At 37.6% G+C, this 25,879-nt stretch overlaps 1 protein-coding gene across 1 annotated transcript in view; it reads right to left on the reverse strand.

The window, feature by feature from the left end:
• PIK3C2G (phosphatidylinositol-4-phosphate 3-kinase catalytic subunit type 2 gamma) overlaps positions 1–25,879 on the reverse strand; it is a 216,234-nt gene that overhangs the window by 151,782 nt on the left and 38,573 nt on the right. The window contains exons 7-11 of the mRNA XM_067289854.1: positions 24,142–24,205; positions 19,623–19,745; positions 13,141–13,174; positions 4,722–4,917; positions 1,598–1,720 (exon numbers count right to left, since the gene is read on the reverse strand). Coding sequence (XP_067145955.1) covers positions 1,598–1,720; positions 4,722–4,917; positions 13,141–13,174; positions 19,623–19,745; positions 24,142–24,205 — 540 coding nt within the window. The remainder of the gene's footprint in view (positions 1–1,597; positions 1,721–4,721; positions 4,918–13,140; positions 13,175–19,622; positions 19,746–24,141; positions 24,206–25,879) is intronic.

The following is a 25,879-nucleotide window of genomic DNA, read 5'->3' on the forward strand; positions in this document are numbered from 1 at the left end:
ACTGATTTTGCAGATGGAGAGGTTTAAACAGAAATCCTGAAGCTTTAATCTGATTTCTTTACATTTTTATGGAAATGGAAGAGCAGAATTTCTGTTCCAGTTATGGCTGAAGCAGTTATTTCTATTCTATCTCCCTATATTTTGTCTTATAAAGAGGTTGTGTAGGATGCATTCCAGAAAGGCAGCAGCCACTTATTAGAAGCCAAAAATACTCATAAGAAATATAATTCTTTCTCTACACTTCAATTATATCTCCCCATATGTGCCATAAGACAGCACTTGACTAAAACTTGGACAAGATGAAAATTCCTACAGAGCAAATGGGAATGGTCCAATTTTTTTTTTTCAACACAGGAAAAATAGTTTCTTCCCAATCATACAAAAGATTGTGAGCTCATCACATAAACCCCATGGACTCAAGTGAGGTATCAAAGCAGATGTTAGGGCCTAGAAGAACTGATTTGGAACCTTAGTAGAAATGCACCCATTTTGTTTCTTAACCTTAGGGCATACATACTAAATTTCCTACATCTGTTCAGGAGTGCTATGTAAGAAGGCTATGCAAAATTTCTGTGTAATGGGTTTGACCAAAAACAGTCTTATTTCATTTGACCAGCTCCAAACTCCTATATGTCTTAGATACAGGCAAACAGAAGTTATAAACTGCACACTTTGTACTGAACTACAATGTGACAAAATCTCTTTTAAATGAATTGTAGTCTGTTCAGTTATAATGTAATCAAGCTTCTTTCAGATTCAGATTAAATCACAATGTAAAATACCAAAAACTGAAAGACTAAATGTAAAAATGCCATATTCGGGGAGCTGGGAGAGAGCAGTATTACCACCAGAATTTAAAGAATTGCCTACTTCTTTTCTCCCAGGTATTGCAGGTATGCCTTTGTCATGCTGTTGCCTTAACTGAATGCTATTTGTGTGTGTGCTTTGCTTTTCAGTGGAGTTATTTTCCTCAAAGCAGACAGGCAGATGACAGATAGCTGGTAGCCTTTATTCTAAAACTCCAGTCTCTTAAACTAAAGTCCTCATCTTAACGCCTGAGTGCAGACCCTTCTTATATAAAAACTGACAGCCTTGTTCCTTCTAAATGGAGACCCTTTAAAAATATGCTACAACAGGTTCTCAAGTTGGATTTACCTATTAGATGCAGATCCAAAGCGCAGAAATTCTAAAAAGAGAACTGAAATATATCCTTTGGTTGCATCTCCTTTCAGTTTCGGTATCCTATCAGTGCCAGCACTGATAAATGAATGCTCTTCTGAAACCAGCTTCTTGGTTTAGTCCTATTTCTCTTCCTCTTGCTGTCCTACTCCTTTCCCACTCCAACCTTCCTCAATTTCTCTGAATTCTGTGTGGTTTATTTTGCACACACAGAAAGATCCATAAAAAAGACACAGGTCTTCCTAGCTGTACTTAGTTTTGTATTACTACTTTGGGATATTTAGAACACCATTACTTCATGTCACATACAACGAGCATAACAACAAAGTGCCCTTTCTGCCCTACACTTTCTAGAAATTAATATTCATCGTGTAAAATCTGTCAGACAAACATATATCAAACACAGACCAAAACTTACGTCTCATTCCAGTCCACAAGGAAAAAGAAGGATCTTTTAGGTTGTATATTTTTGCAAATCTTCACTTGACATATTGTCTTCCCAGCATAAGTTAATGAACAGGAAAAAGAAAAAGCTTTGTAACTACAAAGGGAAAGAAAAGAAAGATTAATTGTAATGTAACATGTTCAATGGAGTAAATTTGGGGCTAACCATTCAGAAATGTGAAGATCCATCCTTCTTTATAGAAAGAATTAAAATAATGGCTCTCATATGAGTATTTTAAAAAATAATATTATTCTTTTTTTTTGTAGTCAGAGATCAAAGAAAGTACTTAAGATTCAGATTCTGCTCCATGTTTATGTCATTAAGGCTATTTTTTTCATCATTGCAGTCAAGGGAAGTGTTGACATAAGTTATGAAGTGTTACAACTTGTTCATCATACAACTTCAGTCAAGTAAATCTATCTGCATTAACATTTCCCAATCTGTGAAAAACAGGGTGATCCTTAAGAGGATGCAAGCAGTTATGACAGCATAAGCATTAAAGGGTTGGCATTCTTTGGAAACTTATCTGACTAGCTTCACAGCGTAATTTAGGTCTGAGGCTATCTGCTAGTTTCATATTGTTCTTACTGAAACCTTATGCAATATTAGTCTAAAATAAAGGGATACTGTATAATCAACTAACTGCTCTTAATTTGTCTTGTAACTTCCCCATCTTCCTCTACAAAATTGTCTCCCAGCTTTGGGCCACATTCTATACAAGAATGATGGGCAGGGGAAGAAAGCAGTAAATTTGAAGCCATTTGAAGATTAAAGGTGTCTGGCTTTGCCTCATTACAGGCATGATTGTTGATCTCTTCTAGAACATTATAATAATTGTTAGAATCATTGTAGCAATGGCTTTTTTTTTCTTTTAATTCAAAGAAAAATATCAGATATCTGTAGTATCTATGACGTACCTATGCAGAGAAAGGAAAGAAAATACTTTACCAGAATCAATAGGAAATGCTTCTGCTCTTAAATATGACATCTTTCTTCTAGAGTCTAAACACTATAAACAGCTGGAAGGTAGTGCAGGAAATAATAGATTTTAGTAAGATTAGTAATTGAGCACTGCTGTTTAAATAGAAGTATTGATATCTATACATCCCTGATTTATGTACCATAAGGCCCTAATCCTGGGAAGCTAATGCTTACACTATGCTTCAGCAGAACTGAAGTCAGAAAGGTTGTTCAGATTGCAGGCCCTTCTACACATTATATGTCTTTGCAAAGTGTTGTACCTAGGTAGCCTGCCTACAGGGCAAAAGACATGACTCTCTAGTCTTGTCCCAAAGACCACTTCGTATCATCCACGTGTAGATAGAAACCTGATTTTCTGGGCTGGAGAAACAAATGCAGCTAAATATGATTCTAGCAACATTATGCCATTGGCATCAGATGGGACACATCTGTTTGAGATTTAAATGAGAGAAAATAACAAACTGATAAAAGAAGGAGGAAGGAATGAAAATACAATAAAAAAAGGTAATCTGTTTTATTACATTGTTTGCAATTTGTAAGGCCTGTGCTTACCTTTTTAAGAAGGACAGTAAGACTGGAATAGGTAGTTGAGAGCACAAATGTAAAATTAGTGACAAAGAGCCAACCCACAAAAGTGAGCTTTAGAGGGATTTGAGGAGACACTGACATGATTCTGTAACACAGTTCCCTCTCTTTTATCCCAAGCCACTAGAAGAAAAGTTATTTATCACATAGACATTTGGTAAAACAATGTGAAATAGACAGTGAGAGATGGCAAAATGCTAAGTGTGTTATGAACAGCAGCAAGATGTGACATGGCCAGCACAAAATTAGGCAGTGCTTTGGAAATAAGGAGAGGGAATACAAATGGTTTTAGTAAAGGGATTTGAGGAAAGTAGGCGTCAGGGTTGCAGTCCATGTTAAGAAGCATATGTTAGCTAAGAATGTTGGAAAGGGAGATTAAGGAGGAAGAGAGATTCTCATTTTCACATGCTTGAATATAGCGCTCAAGTCACCAGTGCACTTTAGGCCATATATAATTTCACATTTTACTGGAAAATCATAAAATGCAGTGGGAATGGCATAACCATCTGCAAAATTAGGACAGTGACTATAGTTCTGTATTTATTACCTTAACTAATGCAAATTCTCTGATTTTTATTAAACTGCTAATTACAGCTAAATGCTGTATAGTACACTCTTGCTCACATTCTAATGCAAATGATCCCACTGTTTTTTAATCAGTCATTTGGAATTCAAGGTAAAGTGGGAGCAAGGGGAAAGTATTAATAAGAACTCGGAGAATAACATTTTCGCCCATAAAAATAATGTTGCCAGACTGTAGTCTTCTGTCCTTCTTTAATTGCACTGGAGTGGTAAGAGGAGATTTTATTCAGAGTAGAAAACACAGCCATTTGAAGAGACAACTAATTTGAATATATAAACAATGTGGAAGAGAATATTTTAATCAGCTTTTTTATTAAAGTTGTCTCCATCTTTGCTTTCCTCTGCTGTGCTGACACACTGGGTGCACTTGGACCTATAAATTGTAATTATTTTAACCACCGTATATAAAAAGAAGATTGCCAATGCACATGCTTAGCCAAGTAATGTGATTTGAATACACCAACAGCAAAAACTACTGATAAGGCCATGTTCAGACTAAGTTTAAGCAAGCACAGCTCTGTTGAACCTCGTAAGCTGGTCTTCAACCCTTCAAGTTACTTGTGCTGCAGAGGCCACATGAAGTCCTGACCCAAATTTTCTGGGCATGCAGCACTCACCCTCCTACCTCTCTCCAAGCAAGTAGGTCATACAAGCATACCTAAACACACCCATCGATGCCAGACCCTGCTTCTGGCCAAGGGCAACTGCCCAGGTCACCTCCTCAAGCCTCTTTGTGTCTACAGGACTTGAAGTCTCCTAGTCAATCAGCTTAAGTACACTTTATGCTAGAAAAACAGCAGAGATACACCCACTTACTTACTCAATCTCTAATATGAATATAGGAGTATCACCAAACCTGTGGAGGAAAACTAGTATCTGTGAAACACATGTGGTTGTAAGAGCCGAGAGACAACACCCTTTCTTGAGAACACCTACTGAAATCTCCTACCTGTTCACCCAAGTTTCTGGGATGTTATGGGCAGCATAAACAGTGAAGCTGAACTGGGAATCTAGGCTGATATCAGCACATGAAGGACTTTTAGGTATGCTGGCAAGCTGAAAACCTGCATCAAAGCTGCTGCTGTAGACATGGATGAGGTAAGAGATGGCCATGGAGAGCTCAGTCACAGCATCCTCTATTAATGCTGAGAAGAGGGAGAGAAATAAATAAAGGTTAGCAATAGGTCATTTGTGAAGAAGCATATTTATCTTAAACCATCAGTTATAGCTTTGAAATGCTTCCTAATAAAATTTAATTAAAATGACATAACCTACCAACTGAAGCCAATCAGCCATCTGTGCTTCTGAAACCAGCCTTAGCTCATTTCTGGTGTATCATTGATAGTTTTTCGTTATAGTGCCTTCAAATTAAGGCATTTTCAAAGTAAGTCTTTTAAACTACAGCAAGTCAGTGTGTCTCAGATATGTCATTTTAGTCTCTTAATTTTTTGCGCTGCAAAGATTTTTATTATGTAGGCATTTTGTAATTTCTGCAGCTACATGGCTACTTAGTTGAAGGGAACTGGCAACACAGCAGTAGAGTGTAGAAAGGCATTAGTTTCATTTTAAGACTATATAGCTGTTGCAACTGTAGATAAACAACTCATAAAATATATATATAATAGCAGTCACACTCAGGCATACTCAGCATTCAGATGGTCATGGACTGGTTGTAATACTCCACAATCACTGACACTAAAATATATATCTACATGGATATATCAAACGCAGGCTGTACCCTCATTTATATCACACCTTTATTTACATTACTTCCTTTGGCTTCAGCTTTGCGTTGCTCTTTTTCTGCAGTCACTGGCACACATTTCTGGAGCAGCTAGGGACTACGTGATTGCCAGCGTAATTTAAAATCCCCAGCCCTGGCACCCTCCATCGAGGGAGCAGAGCACTCTTGAATTCTCAGGCAAGGGACAGGGTGAGAAAGCAAGAGGTGTATGTGTGTATCAGGGTGCACTGCATCATTCCAGGATCAGGATGCTCTGTCTTCCAAGAGGGTACCCAAATTCTCACTTTTTTCCTCATCTCCCACATGCCTACATGATCAAGAATGCACTCTCAGAACTTTCTGTCACAATTCCTGACATATTTCCTACACCATGTCCTGCCATGGCACTCAGGAGCACTATTCCAATTAGAAAATTGTCACGGGATTAGGAAAAACCTAAAATGTGCTTATACTAGCTTTTTATAGTTGGAACAGGTGCAAGAATCCTGCCCTACATCAGATACAGATCCAATGATGCACTGGACTTAGCTATCTCATTTTCCTGCTAGAAATGTCGAAGAATACATCCTAAGGCTGGTATTTTTTTCCCCTGCTTTGGTATCTTTTGCCTTTGAACTAGCAAATACTCCAGATCTTTGAGTCACAAAATACATGGCTAAAAATGTGAAGGATTTATTTGAGTCTTCATTCTAAACTAAACAGATTTTAACTATGTCACAGCACAAGAATACATAACATTACAATAGTCTGTCATATACCAGGGTTTGCTCCTGGAAATACTGACACCACATTACATTCATGAAGGACTGGCTAGAATACTGTGTTTTGTAATGTTGTAATCATCTTCCACATATGACAACAAAAAAAATTTAGAGATTAATAGGGTAACAAAACCCAGTCCTTTACTCCCTGTTTTATACATACACTTCTGTGCCTAGCATTATGTTTCTTATCTTTTTATTCATTCTCTTCATTACTTTCTCCGTTTATCCTCCTTTATCTTTTGCTCTAATGCATTTTCCCTAGGATACCATATTATCCTCAAACCCAACTCTCTTGGATTTGTAACAACTTAGTAGCTTCCAAACTAAAAGTTTAAATTTGCACTGAGTTCTTCTACATTCCAAGGAATTAACCACAGTAATATGCATAAAACCTTCTTAAAGAGTTCCAAAAGAGGACATCAGTGGATTATGATCTTAGTACTATAAGGAGAATGTTCTGTTTGATGAAGTGAAGATTTTGAACCAATACTTTCTATTTTATCTGAAAAATAACACACTACTCATATTGGGAGAAACAGCTATTTAGGAGACTCCCTGGCTCCAAACTAACCAAAGTGGCAGATGGGTAGATATAATGTAATAGCAAGTCCTTATTTATGCAAACTGACCCACTAAAGTGAATGGTTGCAGAAAAGAACCTTTTCACCTTTTCATCTTTCTTTTTCCTGAAAGAGGGTGAAGCATAGTTCAGAATCTTTGTAAAATTCTTGTCGTTTGTTGAAACATGACCCTTGGCAACCAGCAGTTTTTACACAATCTGTAATGTAGACTGTAAGGGAATGTTTCAAATTTTGTCTCCAGAATAACAGCAAGAAGGAAACACTCCTTGGATAAAAAAAATACCAAAACATACACAGTAGTGTAATGGGAAAAATATTTTCCATAATAGAAAATTTGCACATGCCAAGCAAAGAAGTGACTAAGGTGCAATATGCCTATCACAATATCCAAACTATCTTGTTCATGGGCCGTATTTGCAGAAGAATGATTCTAATCAGTTAGCTGAAAGAAATAACTGAATGCCAGACAGCGGGGGTGGGGAAGGAGCAGAAAAAAAAAAAAGAGAGAAAAAAGAAAAGTGGTGCAGAGGCCTAATTTTTGCCTCATTTATTTACAACATGTTTCATTCTGTCAGCTGTGAGGGGGAAAAAGGTTCCTGGGTGCCCAGGACCTGCCCATCCTGCAAGATCCATATGGCTAAATGGCACAGGGTTAAAGTCCTCACTTATTTACAGAAAACATCAGCAAGGCTGCCTGCTGAAAGGGGCTGGAAAACTTTGTTCTTTTTCTCTCTCTCTCTCAAAAGAAATTCCATCTTTCGCCCAAGGGCTTCTCGAGTCTGTGCCCAACTGCAGAAATGGAGTTGGTTTCAGAAAAAGAGCTCAGGGGTACTACAGTCTGGTTCTCCTGCTAAGACGGAGCGTGAGGGGTGAGGACAGCAATGGGGCAATCAGTCTGTCTGCTAGTAAAGGGAGACGAATGAAACTTCAGCATTACCTATTTATCAATTTACTAGGAGATCCAGTATGATGATCTTTTCAGGAACAGAGCTGATCCTCAAGTGTATGCAAATGTTCAAGTATAACCTGGTCTGTAGCTGTAAGATTTTTTTCTACATTTGTTTTCTTACTCTTGTCAGCTCTCAATTTAAAACTATTCTGTGGCCTCTGGGCTACAGTCATGCTTTTTATCCCCCACTCCTTGCTCATCAAGCCCAGTGTCAATTAACTAAATTAGAGGTAAACTTTTGGCTAGTCTGCAAGTGTCCATTACTCACAAGAGCTAGTCAACGTCTTCTCACTGCACTTTTATGAGCTGCTGAATAGGATTTGGTATGCTGAGATAACATCACCTAGATAATCTTAAGGCTTTTTATGACTTTTATGATTCATACATCTTAAATACTGAAAGGACTAAGAGGTTTCACTGATTTACGTAGCACAGGATGTAGACTTCCTACAGCAGATCCACAGCTTCAGATATGCCAGAGTATTTTTTAGAAAGGTATCCCAGGCACAGTTAGTACCTAGGGGAATGACAAGTACAATACATCACAAAGTGGACTGTGACCAAGATTAATAACCTCACAACTCAAGCCTTCTAATTTATTTCTGGTATGAAATTAGTTGGCATCACCTTCTCACTGCTACATTGCAGAAATGAGGTGAGACCAAGGGAAGTGAACTCTAGCCTAGGCAATGAATCAATACGTGGCTCCCAGATATGCTTATTTTTGACCTGTGTTCCTTGTACATGACATCTGAAGAAATGAATTTCACCCTTGGTGACAAACAGAATAATCCATGCGGTCCCCCAAAGTGTTTATGAATATTCATGCATGTGCCATCAAGATTTAGTAAAGAACACACTAGCCTATTCCTTATAGCAGACCATTTTCTTTCTTCCTCTCAGTCCAATATTACAATTTACATATTAGTTCAGTGCCAGACCTTCTAACAGAGTAGGTATTTTGCTGTTACTGCACTAGCAGATTACATCAATTTAATACCTATTAAACACGCCCTGTCCGATCCTTTGCACATATTTTCTCCAGGTAAAACATGAAAAATATCTGGTTAAACAGAATCTTGGAGGAAGGATTAATACCCTAGTGACACTTTAAATATATTTTGGAGACCACAAGCTTGATATTGCTCCTTCCCACTTATTTTCGGAGAGAGGGAAAAGAGCACAGTCCTAAATACAGTTTAGGTCCATTAAAAAAAAAAAAAGTGCTAATCAGTGTTAATTAGACCATCATAATGATAAGGAGACAGCAAGACATTAAAAGGTTATGATGCAAAAACTGATGAGATACAGAGTTTCCAAGCACCAATATTTACCCAATCGTTCGAAACTCTATCTCCTTTTCTCCCTCTTGTTACTTGAAGAATCCTATGAATTAGCCCTTGAAAAAAAAACTTAGTCTTCCACTGTCCTGCTGTTAATAAAGAGTCTCTGCTACTGTGTGCTCTATAATGCCCTGTTAAATTATATCTGATGTTTTAGGGGGAGGGAGATGTAGTAGTTACATAAAAGTTGGTCTTGGGTAAAAAGCCTGACTTTCAGAAAAACATATTAGGATTTAGCACAACAACAGCTTAGACAGAAGTAAAACGTCATGCTTATATTTAAAAACAATTCAGGACAAATTTACACAGATGGAATGTAATCAGTAAAAAGCTCTTGACATTTTTGCATATTCTGAAACAAAAAGCCACCTTTCTTAAACAATAGTATAATGGCTTTGTTCCAGGGAAAGAAGGAGTAATAGTTTTCAGTTTTACATGGGAAAACCTCCAAAAATTTTTCACCTTTCCCCTTCCACTTTCTTTGGTGAATATTTTTTGGATCAGGTCTAGAAGTAACTACCAAATTCCAAATACAGTTTGGGAAACTTTACACCTTTAAATGTAATGGCAAGTTCATTAAATGTATCATCATCAAGATATCCGTTTTCTACATTCAGTCCAAAAGACAGCAACTCCAGCAATTCAGTGGGAACAGACTGTTGATTCACTGTCATCAGTTCATGGTGCACACTGGAATTTCTGGGAAGATGTCCCAAAAACCTACTGACCAAATTCCAAAAGCTGCTTAATTTATCTGATCTAGTGAAATCCCTACTTGAAGTTACAAGGCTGCAGGCACTTGTACAAAGATTCATTCATCAGCTTTTGAGAAAGACACATGGACTGAGTTTTGTATTGATTTGCAGCCTGTCTTTCCATCCTCTGGATAGCAGTAAACAACAATGCTAAATCTTTATTAACTTGAATAATCTTATTCTTTATTCTGGGAATTTTTTATACTGCAGGAAGGTGGTAATGTCTAGAAATTATTATCCTTCCTCATATTTAAGAAGAAAGAAAAGGAAAAAACAGTTTAAGTACAAAAACATTAATACAGTTTTCTAAGGACTTCATAGAGAGAGACCAGAACATGATCCAGACTTAGACTTAACATGGATGAGTACTGCTCTGTTCACAGTGATGGAATAATTTGGTCCACAGAGGTAACACTGTTAATAGAGCCAATTATTGCAACACTAAATCAAGGTTTGAGATCTTGAATACAGTCTTTGACCTGCTTTGTCCATGGCAAATGACTAATATTAAACTTCTATTAATCTTTTTTTTAAATAAAAGAATAAAGCATTTTCTAAACAAATTAAGTACGGCCTTCACTGCAGTAGTATCCTGTATCTTTTTCTCTTTTGTGGCAGAGAGAAGCTATACTGAAGACAAACAAAACCCTGTTTGACAGTCTTTTATGATACTCAAGGTAATAACAATCATTTGGGGAAAGGAGGAGGAGAGGAAAAGGAAAATTCTAGTTGGAGTAAGTGATTGCTGCTCTTGCTGTTAAGAGTTTGATTCTGTTTTCTTGAAGATAACATGAAGATACATATTAGGGACAGGAAAGAACAGCGTGAATAGGAAATGCAGTCTGTCCCCTCCCCAGACGTCATAGATGACTTCATTTGCAATTGTGCTGCTAGAGAAAGCAAAGCACATGTTTTTCAGCTTCCCTGAGTTTTGGCAAAAACATACCAGCACTGGGCAAAGATGGTTATTTTACTTTATTTTGAGGGCTACAGGCTTGCCAGTTTTTGCATGCATGCAATTCCAGACAGCTAAGCATAATAAAGTAAAAAGGGGACAGGAAGTGAAGGAGGTGGAAAAGGAAATGCAAAGGTGGTTTCAGCAAAAATGCACTTTCACCTTTCAGGTGTTTTTTACTTAGTGGGTAAAAATACCATCTGGTTTCCTCTCAGACTCAGTCTCCCCAGGTGAAAGGATGAGACCCTCCCCCCCCCCCCCCAGCATTATCAGGAAGGTGAGCACCAAGGAGATAGGTGACTGAGGAATGCTGATGATCTCAAAGTGAAAAGATGAAATAGCTTTATTCAAAAAAGGTGAAACATTATTTAAAGGTGAAATAGCTTTATTCACTTCTTGGGTGTGAGGTGTAAGTGCACACATGTTAGGCCTAGTTTCTAGCAGATCAATTTTGGGCCATTGCTCTTGGACTTCTTTGGTTTATCGGACATGACCTTAACATGGTCTTTGATAAGATGACTAGACCTTTCTGTTCAAACTTTTTAGCTTAGCTTTAAATATTTTGCTGGCTTTCAGAAGCAATTTTATGTAGTAGGTCTAGTTGTAATGTATGTATTACATTAACACATACATAAAATGTATGTCATTGCATGTAATAGGCTAAGTTGGATTTTGGTTACCTCAGACAACTTTGAATGTAGGCTTCTCCACAGAATTACTAACGTGCTGACAAGTTCTGACTCACAGTTGCAGTTTCTAATATTACCTTGCCAGATGGATTCTGCAATCCTTATGGCATTAAGGGCGTGTCAGGAACAAACAGAAAAGTATCAGTCTTTGTAGCTGAAGGTTTCCTGGCATAAATAAATAGATGCAGAGAAGTAAAGTGCCAAAAATCTGCTAGATTCCTTTAATGCTACTCAATAAATTAAAATTTTCCTTGAGGAAGCGGCTCATTCAGTGAAGTCCAAGTTTGCAAATATCTTTTAAAATAGGAATGTCTTAGATCCTTTCCAGTAAGGTTTTCTGAAGAGTGTGTGGAGGAACATATTTCAGGGCTAGATATTGATTTGTAACTATTAATTTCTTCCAGCTTTAGCAAATTGTTGTCATTAACGGAGTTTGACAAAACTCATTGGCTAAATGCATGTATCCAAGGGAGAAGAATCTTACAAACCGTACTTACCTTCTCCTCCCTTTGGCATCTGCATGTCCTCCCCTCACTTTCCCGACCCCCAGCTGCTTAGCTTTTACTGGCAGCTTAGAAATATAATTACTGTTTGTTGGTTTGTTTGTTGTTCACGAAGGTGAAACAACAAGCCTGGCATTTGGTATCCAGCATTTAACCACCTCTGTGTTTGAAAGGCTGCTGTAATCTTTGTGACCTCTTTGCCTCTCAGAGTCCACTGCAATCGAGACTGACGGATGGAGAAAGAAGAAAACAGAAAAAGCATCTCAAATGGCCACTTTTTTTTTTCCCTCCAAAAAAAGGGGGGACTGAGATGACTTTCACAGCACATGTTGGCCCACACCCAGCATGCATAAGGTGGCCTCTTTGTAAGCACCAGCAGAGCCCTCCGGCCGCATGTCCCAGGCCAGGAACAATGCAGGGCAAGGCTCCAAGGCCTGGACCTGGCTGTTAACCCCAGCAACCTGGCGCAGGCACCCGCTAGAGAGCAAACTCCTGCACCTCCCTCAGTTTGGGAGGTGCTCTACAGTAACGTTGACAGGACTGGCCGTTAGCCAATGAGTCTAGACTGATTTTAGCTGAGGGATTAAATAAGAGTGGGTCTGTGCTTTTATCCGTTACCATTATTAGCCTACCCTTCTTGTGACAGTATATCATTTAACAGAAAACAACATACTGTTTACACAACAAAAGACAGAGAACTAAAGCTTAAGGAGGAATAAGAATTATTGGAGTTGGGTAGAAAAGCCATGCACAAAATTAAATTTTCAAGAAGTAACTCATTTTCCCTGTTGGAACTAAGGACAACTACTAAAAATAGCAGTAATAGCACTACAGACTGTATTATGTGCTTTCACTCTACTACTTATTCTCCATATTTGAATCTCCAGATTAGTTTTGGGAAATGGTATGTTTTATTTATATGCCACTTTTATTTTTAGCTTATTATAATTACCTCATAATATGACTAAACATGTAAATATCTGCATTATGCCAGCTACAACCTCACTAGTACAAATAAATAGCAAAATGTGTGTTTTCTGATGATATATCTTGAATTAATATATTTTAACAAAACAAAACTTTACCTTTGCCTGGCATTTCCACACTTTGAAGTGAATTCTGTAAAGAAAAAATACAAGGGAAAATGTAATCATTTATTTCAGAAAAGACCAAAAAGTAGTTATAATGGAGTTAGGAACAGTACTCATGGAAAAGAAGGCTGGTTTTGGTGAGAAGGGGGAAAGGTGTATCTTAAAGTTGTGATGAGAGAGGGCACAACTGGGACCCAGAATACGAGGGCCTGCCTTCTGGCTACGCCATGTACCTTCTTTACCATCTCAGACAAGTCACTCGGCATCAGGTTTCTGACAGTATTTAGGCATGTTGAGATACAAGGAGGCACTTATTTGCATTTGAAGTGCGCACACATTTTCCGCCTCTGTGCCGGTATAACAGAGATAAGAATATGCTCCCGATGCCTTGGCATATCTTGTCCATTCACACCTGAATTCCACATCCAGCCCCGCACGGGCAGGCCCCCGACCACGCGCAGAGCCTTGGCATCCCTTCAAAGCTGAGAAGCACCAAGTCCCCATGCAAGTGGCCTACATTTCACCTGCATTCCTGCTCCAAAACTGCAGAAATAGCTGCCTACTTGAAAGGCTTCTGAACAGGCAGCTACCCAGAGCTGGCCAACAGAAAATATTAGGTGCAGGCAGTTAGGGGGCATTTAGGCTGTCTGAACCTGGCTCTGAATGCTCAGCTCTGAGGCGGCCAGCTTTCATTTAGATATCTAATTCAGAGTCTGGATTTTCAGCTCACACATCCCACTAATGTCAGCAGGAACTGCTGGGTGCTTATGACTTCTAAAAGATCAGGCCAGTTATTTAGCCCAGATCACTCAGACCATTGGAAGAAAAAAAAAAAAAAAAGAAAAGCTGCTCGACTAAATCACCAAGTACAGTAAGTGCCATCAATCAGACCTCGCTCCAGGCTTCTCAGACGTCAGGCAAAACTAAATGTTGCTGCACTGTGTATGCCTCCCCCTCTGCACAGAAAAAACTGCTGTCACTGCACATACCTCCGTGCGTCTCCTGGCAGCACGGGTGGCACCAGCAGGCCTTGGGGCCGCAGGTGGGAACCCGGCCTCCACTTGCAAGCAAACAGAGGGGACCGGCTTCCCCCTGCCGGCTGCTCAATTTGCCAGTGCCTTGAGCTGCCTCTGTCATCAGACTTAATTGACCCAGATGCCATAGAAGCAAGTTTCCGAGATACAGCTCTTAACCACAGACACTAACAAGCTCACCTGATATTTCAGTACGCCCATGGTTTATACCCTGTTTGAACCCACATGCCCAAAGGGTGTGTTATCCTTCAGAGTCATTAATCCACTTGCAGCTCACTGAGGACGCTACATGTTAGTACACACATATTCAGCAAGGTCCTTCTTAAAAACTACAATTCATTCACAGGTGACATAACAAGTATAATGCTAGATACATGTTCTCCCTCAGGTACCTAGCTTGGCATTGGCAAAGTTTGTCTGGTAAATATGAAGAAAAGTCAAATGTTTACTTGAGCGGAGAAAGAAAAGCTCCAGGCTGAGAAATATGTTTTCACAATCTTTTTATGCAGTGAGACAAATGGGAACAGAAACCTTTGTTCAATTCTCTCACATTTTGGAAAGTAAACAATCTTTTGGAACAGTGCTTATAATTTCAACATAGTCTAGCCCATTTAATATATAGTGGATTAGTGCCTGTTCTGGCAGGATTTGATCTCCCAGGACTTTTTGTGAACTGCTGTAAGAAAGAAAAAAAGAGATGAAAAACCTTAATTGTACAGCAGGCCCAGAATTTCCCCTGAAAGGATTTTAAATTCCCAGGGTTAGGGTGGTTAGAGACTGAATGAATCACATTTATAAAGAGACACAACCAGTTCAAGAAGAAACTAGTACTGGTGCCAGTTGCTTTCATAATCTCTTAACCACAGTACGGGACTTCACAGTACTGGCAGTGAGGAGGCAATAAGGGTAGTTTAATTAAACACAGGAGATTGGAAGAAATTTCCTTCTTTTCTTTTCCTTTTTTTGCATAATACCAAAATTATATTAGAGATTGAGATTTTTTTAAAAAGTATGCACACACGCATGTATAGATGTGTATACAGACACATATATTGCACCCTATGTAGTTTACATTGGAAGGAATAAGCAGCAGTTTCCCTGAAGCATAATGTTCACGTGGAGCTTGCCAAGTGGATGTGTTAAAAGGTATACCACACAGAACCACACCATGCATTATACTAAAGTGTCAGCAAACTACAGTGAAAAAGCGATTACAACTTATCTTCTGGCACTTCTCCCTTACCTGATGTGCAATGCTGCAGCATTTGAGATGTAACAGGTAGCCTCAAAAATTTCACTTCAGCTGTGGTGCAAGTTACTTGCTTGTCTGAAAAAAGGGTGATCCTTGTAGTAGTTAGACACCCTTCCTGTCTTCCATCATAACAAAAAGTCTTAGGGATGCTAAGCTGATGAGCATAATAGAAACACTTCAAGCAGACTGACAAGATAAGCTAATATTACAGGATTTAATTATTTCACCAGTACTTACAAAAGCACGATGGAGCCAGAATTCTAATTCATACAAAATGCCTCTACACTTCAATATGAGGAGTTTAACTTGAAAAAAGGTTTGGAGGAGCTGGTACTCCATTGAACATCCAATCATTGAATACTAATTCCGGCTACATATGTTAATACAGACAGAAGTCATATTACATAAGGTAAAGAGTTGGTCCATAGTCTTTGTATAATATTGATAAACACAGATAGTCTTGTTATATTTGTATGCTATCTTATACATGAGTTATTTACATACAGTGTATAATCTTTATTTTCATAAAATGGAATAGTGGTTGAGTTACAGAGCATGCAGAAATCCATTTTACTGCTTTTATGACATTTATAGTTGCTGCTGAACAAGATAAAGCTCTTCATAAAAGAAAACCTGAACTTTTTTCTGGATTGCTGAAGTCTACTTGACTGTCCTAACATTCACTTCTCAAAGGAATAAGAAGCAAGCAGCAGCAGCAACAGTATTTGCTGGTGCAGAAACAGTTTGACTTCAGTCCCCTCATCCCCACCTTTTTTTTTTTCTTTTTTTTTTTGAAATCAAAGTCAGTTGTTGATCGGGTCTGCTTCACCAAGTAGGAGTAGGGCAGGGGAGGGGTCTCAGTCAAGGTCAGAGACAGCCTTTACAGGAAGGCTTCAAGGGACAGACAACTAGTTCAGCTAACCAAGCCTGAAAGGAAATGCTGAGAGAACAGAAAACTCAGTAACTTAAAACTGTATTTCTCTGAAAAATGAGTAACAGTCTAGCCACTATTCTCCAAAAGAAATGTGGAGACAAGCAGTTTGCTATGTGCATACTAGGACAGAAAAATATTTTAAGGCTAGTGATAAAATATTCTATCAGGACAGAATCTTTTTAGCATTCAGTGGAGTGTATTCAGAAACAGTATCATTTCACTCATTACAGATGAGCAAACACCATCATTATCATCATCACTGCTTATCATTTGTAGCCTCTGGAGATTCCAGCCGGGACCAGCACTGCACTGTGCTGGGTCCTGTACATATAGATAAGAAGAGGCATTCCTGCCTCTGAAGAGCTTATAACTTAAATAGGTACGACAGAAAAAAGAAAGATTATTATTATTCCCTCTGTGCTAGGAAATACATGGAAGCTGGTTCAAGAGAAGCTGGATATATTGGAAAGGGTCTATACAGGAGAGCTGGAAATAGGACACGTTGAAGAATGAGCAATGACTACCTGGGAACACTTGGAGCAGGGTTTTTACAACAGGACAGATTAGCTCATAATTCAATTATTTCTCTAGTAGCAGTAATAATATAATACTACTAATAATTTCTTTTCTAAAATTCAAAATGTTAATATGACAATGACTCAGAAGAGAAGCAGAAACAAACACATGAACACAGCAGAAATATTAGATTCAAGAAATATGGCTTCCACTTTTTTTTTTTTTTTAACCCATTACGTTATTCTTTATGGCAGGAAGAGTGGGGTTTTCTATTGCTCAGGACAGGCCACTGCTGATTTGGCTCTTTGACCACTATGTCTGCCTCCCTGCTGGCATTCAGAGAGGGTGGAACTGAAAATGGACTCAGGCATACTCAGGAAGCATAAACCAGTCAGGAGTTAGGAGGCAGCTTACATGTTGGGTTCACAGAGTTAAGCTGAACACTCAAAGAGAAAATACACTAATATAATTCCCCTTCATTCCACAAGAAATCTTTAACAAATTCGTCCCAGTACTTTAATTCTGCTCTGATTCTTTCCTAAAGGGGAAAATATTCTGTTGCTGTCTCCTCCATGTTTTTATAGGACCAGGCTTTTTATCCATCTTTTTAGGAAGATTCTGGGTTGACAACATACTTTTCTCAAGGGGAAGATGCTGATCTGGCTGACGTCCCTCCGGACAGACTGGGGTTTAACTGAAGAGGAAACCATGTGAAGCCCTTGTTATTTCTTTTATCTGTTTCTCTGTTACACTTGTCCTCTAAAACACAACAAGAACATTTATTAAATGGAAATATTCTTATTAGATTATTCTTATAAGAATATTTCCATTTAAATCAATGACACACCAGAAAAAATGTGCGCTGTCACAGATCCATTTATACTGGAAGTTCCCCAGAAGAGTCATTTCTAATAATTAATGCTGAAGTGCACACACAAGTATTTAGGACGCTATACAAGCAAGACTTACAGTGAAGGAAAGCAAGTGAAAAAGCTCAAGTGCATCAGTTGGTCAGCTCAGAACAACAACAACAAAAAACAGATCTATGTTGTTTCTTACAACTTGGTCTATAACAATACTTGCCTACACTTCATCTGACTTGAGAAAACATGCAAAACTTCAGATTTCAGAGGGATAGGACCCATATAACTAATTCCAGAAGGGCCTAGCTAGTTCCATCCATGGCCACATGGCAATGTCTGCTCTGTGATCTTTAGCATCCCCTGTTCCAGAAACACGGTTCTGGGATTTACTTACAAGCCAGACCTGCAGAGTGCTGCAAGAGATTTTCTAGAGCTTATTTGCTTGGGTCCTGTACCATACCTAAGTTGGAAGGTACTGCCATACTACCACATGTATAAGAGGAATGAAGAGAGGTTAATAATGCAGAGATTTAAGAAAGATTTTCTGAACATCACTTAAATCTGTTCAACCGACATACTTTCTGCTCTTCGGTGAGTCTTTTCACCTCTCAGCAAGAAGTTTGCCTCTGTAAAATGAGGACTATATGACAGTTAATAATCTGTCAAGAGCAAGTTTATATGGATGACAGTACATAATTAATTTGCTGTATGTCACTCTTCTGCCTTGAGAAATGTCATGAACAGAACTGTGTTAGCTTTCCCCAGTCTCAGGTTTGGGACCTCAAACTGCCTATCAGCCATATTTAAAAATTCTTTTTGGGTAGCTGAGCATCTTTCTAATTAATGCTCACTAGTTAATCCAATTAACACTAGTAAACCCAATGTTTCCTTTTCTGTCCTAAGTGTTCTTACACATGTATCACAAGCCATGGGCTAAAATCCACTGAGAGAAAGAATAATAGCTTTGCAGCTTGCTCAATTTGGCAAAGTTTTCTAAACAAAATTGAGAAAGACTGGTAAAACAGAGACCATATAAGGAAGGAAAAAAGAAAAAAACCTTTAGTATCTTATTAAACTTTTAAAAAGTTTGAAGAGGAATTTCATTATGATGGGAAAGAATTAGCATAACCTAAGGTTACACCAAACTAAATCCGAGTGATTAATGGCTTTATTTTCAGATGTGCTGAGAACCTATATTTTTGAGATGCTGACTTCAAATGAATTTTTAGGTGCTCAGTATCTCTGCAAATCAGGTCCTTAGTGACTTGTCCAAGGTCATAGTAAAATGGCTGATGATAAAACTGAAAACAAAAACTGCCCTCCAAAGTCTCAGGTCACAATTTTACAGTAACCCCTGGAAACCCCATTTCAGTGTTTTAACAATAAGAATTCCAGCTGAAATCAAAACTATATTAAGCTGGGCTTTCTCTAAGCAAATAATAGAGGAATTTCTATCTTAAGAACAAGACATTTACAGAAGAACTGTTGCTTTTATTGTTACCAACCTATGCTAAATATATGAAACTTGATTACTTAGAAATGTCACGATTTGGATAATATTTGGTGTGGCAAAGCTGAGACTTGTGCACTTGGTGGGAATTAGAAAGAACAACCATAGGTGTGTATCAGTTAGCTTTAACCACAGGACAAGCCCTCTGCTGCTTCACTTGTCACACACTGTCCACAATCTTTTCTCTTTTTTATACTGCCTTTTCCTAACATTTGTCACAGAGGAAATAAGTAGTAAGACAGTACAATGGCCTACCACCTTGATCAATCAGAAAATGAATGCCACCTACTCAAGCTCCAGTTTAAAAGAAAAAATAAGACGTCAGCTTGTCAAGGCAGCCTTACAAAGGCTTCAGTGCACCTTTTACCTGTGCTTTCGCCAACAGCACTGCACGGAGTTTCTTGACTGCATCAGTAATGTCTCTGGTTTCCACAAAACAGAGGGCGCTGCAGATTGCTTTAGCTGCTTCAATCACATCATCCACTCCATGCTGTAGATGTCAGAGAAAGAAAAAAAAAGAAAATAGACACATACTATTTAATAGAAACACCTTACCAAAAACTTGATGACAATAAGCATGCAGAAAATCATATGTACACCTCCTCATCCAAAACTCAAATGCATCATGCATAAATCTGAGATTGCTGATGCATATTGAGATTGCTAGTGATCAGTGGTTTCTTAAGGACAGCATAGTTTTTGTCAAAGCCCAAGTATCTTCTAGAATATGTGCCTTGTTGAAAACTGTCATATTTAGTCTTTAAGACTGATACTGAGGCAAAATGTTGGTTTGAAGTATAGAAGCATTGTAAAGGAACTTTTGAGGAACCTTGAACCCAAATGATTCACAAATGTTCTGAGGATTTTATGTAACTATGAATTTATCCCTGCTCTTGTCTCCTACCCCCCTCTGTGAGACATGGCAGAGAGCCATTTTCCTTAAAAATAGTGGTGTGGGAGGCTCTGTAATCTGACACTTGGGGATTGAGTACCAGCTTTTCTTCAAAAAAAATATATTTTTTTTCAAAATACTAAATCATATTGGTAATAAACCTGGATTTTTAAATATTACTATATAAAAAAAAAATCCCTAGATGAATCATCTCAGGTACATATTGGTCAATTCAAGAACAAAATTTGTGTCCCAAAGGAAGGGAAGTGCCATCACCCTAAATATCAAATATCCTATATTTAGGAAAATAAATAGATAAAAAAACTTTCCTGATTTTCCTGTGCATTTATATGACTTTCTTAAAGCTTAAAATAGATTTCCTGTACAAGCAGAAGCTCCTCTATTACATATTCTCCATGTTCCTGTACTGATAAACTTTCCTTTTAGTCAGCTACAGCATGTCTATGTATCGATAAAACCATTTCTGTAACTCATCCATTTCCATGTCTGAAAAAGAAAAAATGCACCAAGATGAACTTTCTTTTTTCAAGCTTAAGGTCTATAGCCAAACTGTACTGAGAAGGTTAATACCTGTCACTAAAAAAAGTAAATACAAAAATTTGTTGAGTTTACTGGTACCACGTTTAACTGCCTTGAGTAAAACTAAAGCAGGTATAAATTAGATAAAATATCCTAAAATATCAGAATTCTTTTAAATATAAGTTGATTTTTGTATATATAATTAAAAACAGCAAAACTTTTTCATATTACCGGTATTGGAGAGAAAGAAAAAGGTTTGAGAACTTTGGACCTTTCTTCAGTCTGAACCTGACTCAACCTTCTGGCAAATTACAAGCAGTGCATTTTCCTCTCTCATATTTCTTCCCTACCACTTGGATTTTTAAACTGAACTCTAGCAGAATTTCCTCTCCACGCACATATACATTGCCAATAGAAGCAGGAACTTCTAAAAATGGGATGGCTTTGTTACCACCTATAATAATGACAAAACCAGATAATTATATAGGCTGGTTTACTGTGCAGTTGTGAAGAATACAACTGCACAGTCCAGCCCATATAAAAATGTATATGTGTATATACACATACACACATTTTTGTAATGAAAAATTTAAATAAAAATATTAATTATTTTTAATTTTAATTCAATATTTTTCTTCTTCCTATGTACATATAGATTATTAGCACAAGGGATTTTAGGTCTATAAAATGACACGCACAGGGAGAGCTACTTCTGAGTAGTACGCTAGCATTAGAGACATACAAGGGTAATCCTTGAATAGGGCAGTAGCCATACTGCTGGATGGAAAGATTTCCTAAAAATCCAAACCAAATATAGTCAAAATGTGTATTTTTTTTCCCTCTACATATTTAAATATCAGCAGAACTTTTGAAGGATATTTTGGTGTTTAAACTATTTTTATGATAAAAATAGTACTTCATTCTAGAACTTCTATGCTCCATTCTTACACTACAAAAATTAAGAAGTTTTCTTCTACACTGCACAAATTAAAAAGTTTTTTTAAAAGGTACATTTTGAGTAGATTAAAAATGAAGTGCATGTTGAATAATTATCAGAGCAATCAGAATGGCTAGTTGTCTGACGGCACATGCTCTCTAAGAAAACTCTAAACGTTTCAACCCCAACAGCATCAATCCCTCCCCTTGTGCCAAATATTGCAAATGTTTTTTTCTTTATTTGCCTTTTCATTTTGCAAAGGTATTATCCATCACAAAATGAGCTTGCCACTTATTGGTCATCTCAAGACCTGTCAGAATAAAACTGTTTGCTAAAGGAATGTCCAGCTGAGCACAGAATTTAAGCAGGTGTATGTGTACTTAAGTTAGTTTACGTGGGTAACTCCCACTGGCCTGAAGTTCCACGTGTGCTGAGGGTGGATTGTGGTGGATGGGAAGAAGGGTCCCAACTCTCCCACTGCTGTGAGTGCTGGTTTTGAAAATCAACACTAGTCCTATCTAACCTTGGGATGGGGGGAAGTTACAGAGATCCCAATTTAAAACCTTCTTAAATGGATCTAATCAGACTTTATGGAAAACAAACAAACAATTTAGGATTCAGAGAATGACTCAAGCGTTCTCATTTTCTTGTTTGCTTCCTTTACTATAAATTCATGATTATAACTTATTACATTACAGTGCCATAATTTTTCAAGCCATTTATTAAAGAAAACCAGTATCACTAGTTCTAATTATAGGCTGGAAAAAACTCCATACATTATGATACTTCTGAATGAAAACATCTGCATGGTTATTTAACCCGTGTCATTAACTTGCAACCCTCCTCTTTTAATCAATTCACATGAACTTTCTTCAGTGTCCCTGTGCAGACAAGACCTTGTTAAAAAAATATATATATATTATTAACTACGGAGAAATTTAGCTCTAGAGTAAAACACACATTTGTTGCATGGCATGAATATTTCAGAAGTGTCCTGTCTTCACTTTATAAATAAGTTAACAATCTCAAGTAATTGCCTACTCAAGATAAAAATCTTTAGCAAAAAACGAATTTAAGAGAGCTCCATTATAGGTCTGAGGAATATCTACCTAGTGTGGACTGCAAAGGGGGGATTGTAATGCCTCATTAATTTTGAGATTACAGCTCCCTTTGAATTTGGAATCTTTTTACTTTAGGCTCCAACATTTCAAGTGAATGTGAGTAACTAAACTCATGGGTCTTCTTCAGTAAGGCAGTATATATATACTTCTGAGTTTGGAGACCTCAATTTTCCCAATGGCCTCCATCACATTTTACCCACTAATTAGTCCCCTTTGAGAGGTTGCTCACAGAAGCAAATTTCGGTGAATGCCTACACAGCATTAAAACCAGAGCTGTGCTTTAGAATCAGGCACAAGTCAACAGATTTTAAATTTGTGTGCATTCTACAAAAGAAGTGTCAAAGATTTACACAAAAACGTAGACTGTTTTTATCTAAATATAGTTATTTACACATATATATATTTATGTACACATTTGTGTACATTTGTACGTATATGTGTTTGCATGTGTAAATATACATATGCACATATATGTACATATGTGTATACACACACGCACATATATGCACACCTCTATGTAAACATATACATGTGTGTATACGCTTTCTGGTTATTCAAAATAGAAATATCAAGAATATCCAGAAAGACTGAAATCTGGACTTCAGTACAGGTGAAGGATTTCTGAAACAAAATACTAATTTTATTTATTTCAAAAAAATCTCTACTTTAGCATAATCAGTTAAAACACTCAGGAATAGATGCACTGGAATATCTCCATGCCACTTCATTGGCATTTTTTGGTTTTTCTAATCAAAAAATTCTCTGTTTTCTTGCCAGTTCCAAATCTTAGCAAGTCAGTTAGTATCACAACCTGAAACTCAAATCAAATAACCACTTGGCTTCTTCCAAGTCAAATATGTATTTGAGTATATCCTTGAGAATATCCTTTGAGTTTGAATTCTGCCTAAAGCATTAGTTAGCAGAAAGGATTTCCTAAGATTTCCTTAAAGCATGGAGCAGTCCCAAATATTTTAAAAGAAAGCCTTTATGAGTTTTGCAGCCTAAACCTAACCCTGCAAATAATCTCAGGCTTTAACATATATCCTAAATAGTTAAACGCTTGTGGGTTTGCAAAATCAGGAACAATTTTTGCCAATACATATAGCATACTTTACCTCTGCTAGTTCCAACCATTATACTGTCAAACAAAACTATCCTGTTTTTCTTTGCAGGTTCCTTGACACTATGAAACAGTCACCTTGGACATTTTAAATTGGTAGCCCCTTTTTCTTAATCTCAAGTCAAATTCTGTTAAAAGAATTCATACCCTTTCCAAGTCAGGTTAAGCAGCTTTAATTAAAAGTCCTCCTTAATTGCATTTGAGACAGATTAATAATTAGATACCTTTCACATGGAAGTTAATGCTTTTCTGGTATAACAGACTGAGAACAAATACCTCATTTTGCAACAGATACTCCACTTGACCTCTATATTTCATAATAATCGAGACAAGGTTCTGTCTGGAAATTGGAAAAAAGAAAACAACATCAAATTAATAGCAAATGGATAAAGACAACAGGTATTTTTTCACATTGCATAAATCAGAAATAATTTGACTGACAGTGATTTTATGTTGGTATAAAATAAAGAAAACTGCTTATGTAGACCTCGTGCAACATTTGGCCTGCTTCTCCATGGTTCCTTGGTAGTCATTTGCTGCATAAAGTATGTATGTAAAATTCTTCTTCTTTGACCTGGAGGATACATGTTTCACAGGTGAAAGAATTCCGGTAAGTGGCTTACTAATGTGCCTATTTAGCTTCAAATCCTCTTTCTTTCACTCTTCAAGGCTAAGCATGTGCTTAAATATTACCTTGAAGAAGGATGGATTTAACTGCATGCTACAAAGCCTTCTTTCCCAAATCACTTCACAGACTGTAAAGCTGCAGAGAATCAGGCAACACATCTGCAAAACATCTGGAAAATCTCTACAGTTCAAAAGCCCCTATTAAGTCACAAGTATGAAAATGTGCATTAATAAAAGGGGCACCATTGCCAGTGGAAATCATTAAACTTTATTTACATACATTTCTGATGTTTACATTTTCATACTATTTCAGTGGCTGCCTTTACGTACTATTACATAAGCTACAGATTTGTTTTTCTTTGTCATTCAATCCAGTCGTGAAAACTGGTTTAACTGATACTACTCCTGTATGTAGACCTCTGCCACGCTTTAGTGCCATGCTACCTTGAAGCTACAAAAATTACCATAAAGTTTATACAAGCAGACTGTTATGCCTCCACAAAGCTTCACTAAATTCAGTAGGGTTATGAACGGGAATACAAAGCTTTCTATGTTGAACTGCAGGACTGAAGCTTCTGCTGTAAATCTCATCCTTTTAGAACCAAAGGCTCCAACGGATAACCGGAATCAGAGTTTTACTTTTTAAAGAACAATTTTGTCTCTTTCTGGTTTTAATCCTACCATGTTCTATGCACAGTGAAATTCTAGTTAGTATTTACCCGTGGGCTGGAAAAAAAGGAAAAAGGTGCCTACGAGGCCTGCCCTGGCTATGGTACACCTTTGTTTTCCTTTGACAGCCTCCTCTAGGGTTGAATATTCAGCTGAGGATAGGGAAACCTTAATTCCCACTTCCACACAAAGCCTAACTTATTCACTGGTAAGACGGCCATCTTATTGCCTTGGTGGTACTTTGTGGTAGATGTCAGGGAATATGTGTGCTTGTATGGAAAATGGGAAGTTTCAATCCACACTCCTTCCTCGGTGTTTTTTATTTGTTTTACTCTACCACTTTTTCCTTGATTATTTTTCTCCTAGATTTCCCACTTTGCATTGGTGTTTTCTCTCTTCAGAGGGCTTAGAAGGAATTTTCCCCCATTGCAGACTGGTAGCTGAAGATCACACAGATATTTGTTTACTTCAGAGCAAATGCAGTATTTGTATAGGAATTTTTTGTGCCATCCGTACATATGCTTCTTAAGCCAGGATAACTGAGCTGATTAGAGTTGCAGCCATGGTCCAGGGTACAGGTTGTATAGCACATGGTTAGATTATCATGTATTATATGTCAAGAAGAGGAAATAAACTCACTCCACTGAAATTCATCATAGAGAAATTTCAAGTGTCAATACCAGAGTACATTTCCCCATAGATGCCCGATATTCACCTC

Source organism: Apteryx mantelli, chromosome 1 (assembly GCF_036417845.1).
Source record: "Apteryx mantelli isolate bAptMan1 chromosome 1, bAptMan1.hap1, whole genome shotgun sequence".
Classification (NCBI taxonomy): Eukaryota; Metazoa; Chordata; class Aves; order Apterygiformes; family Apterygidae; genus Apteryx; species Apteryx mantelli.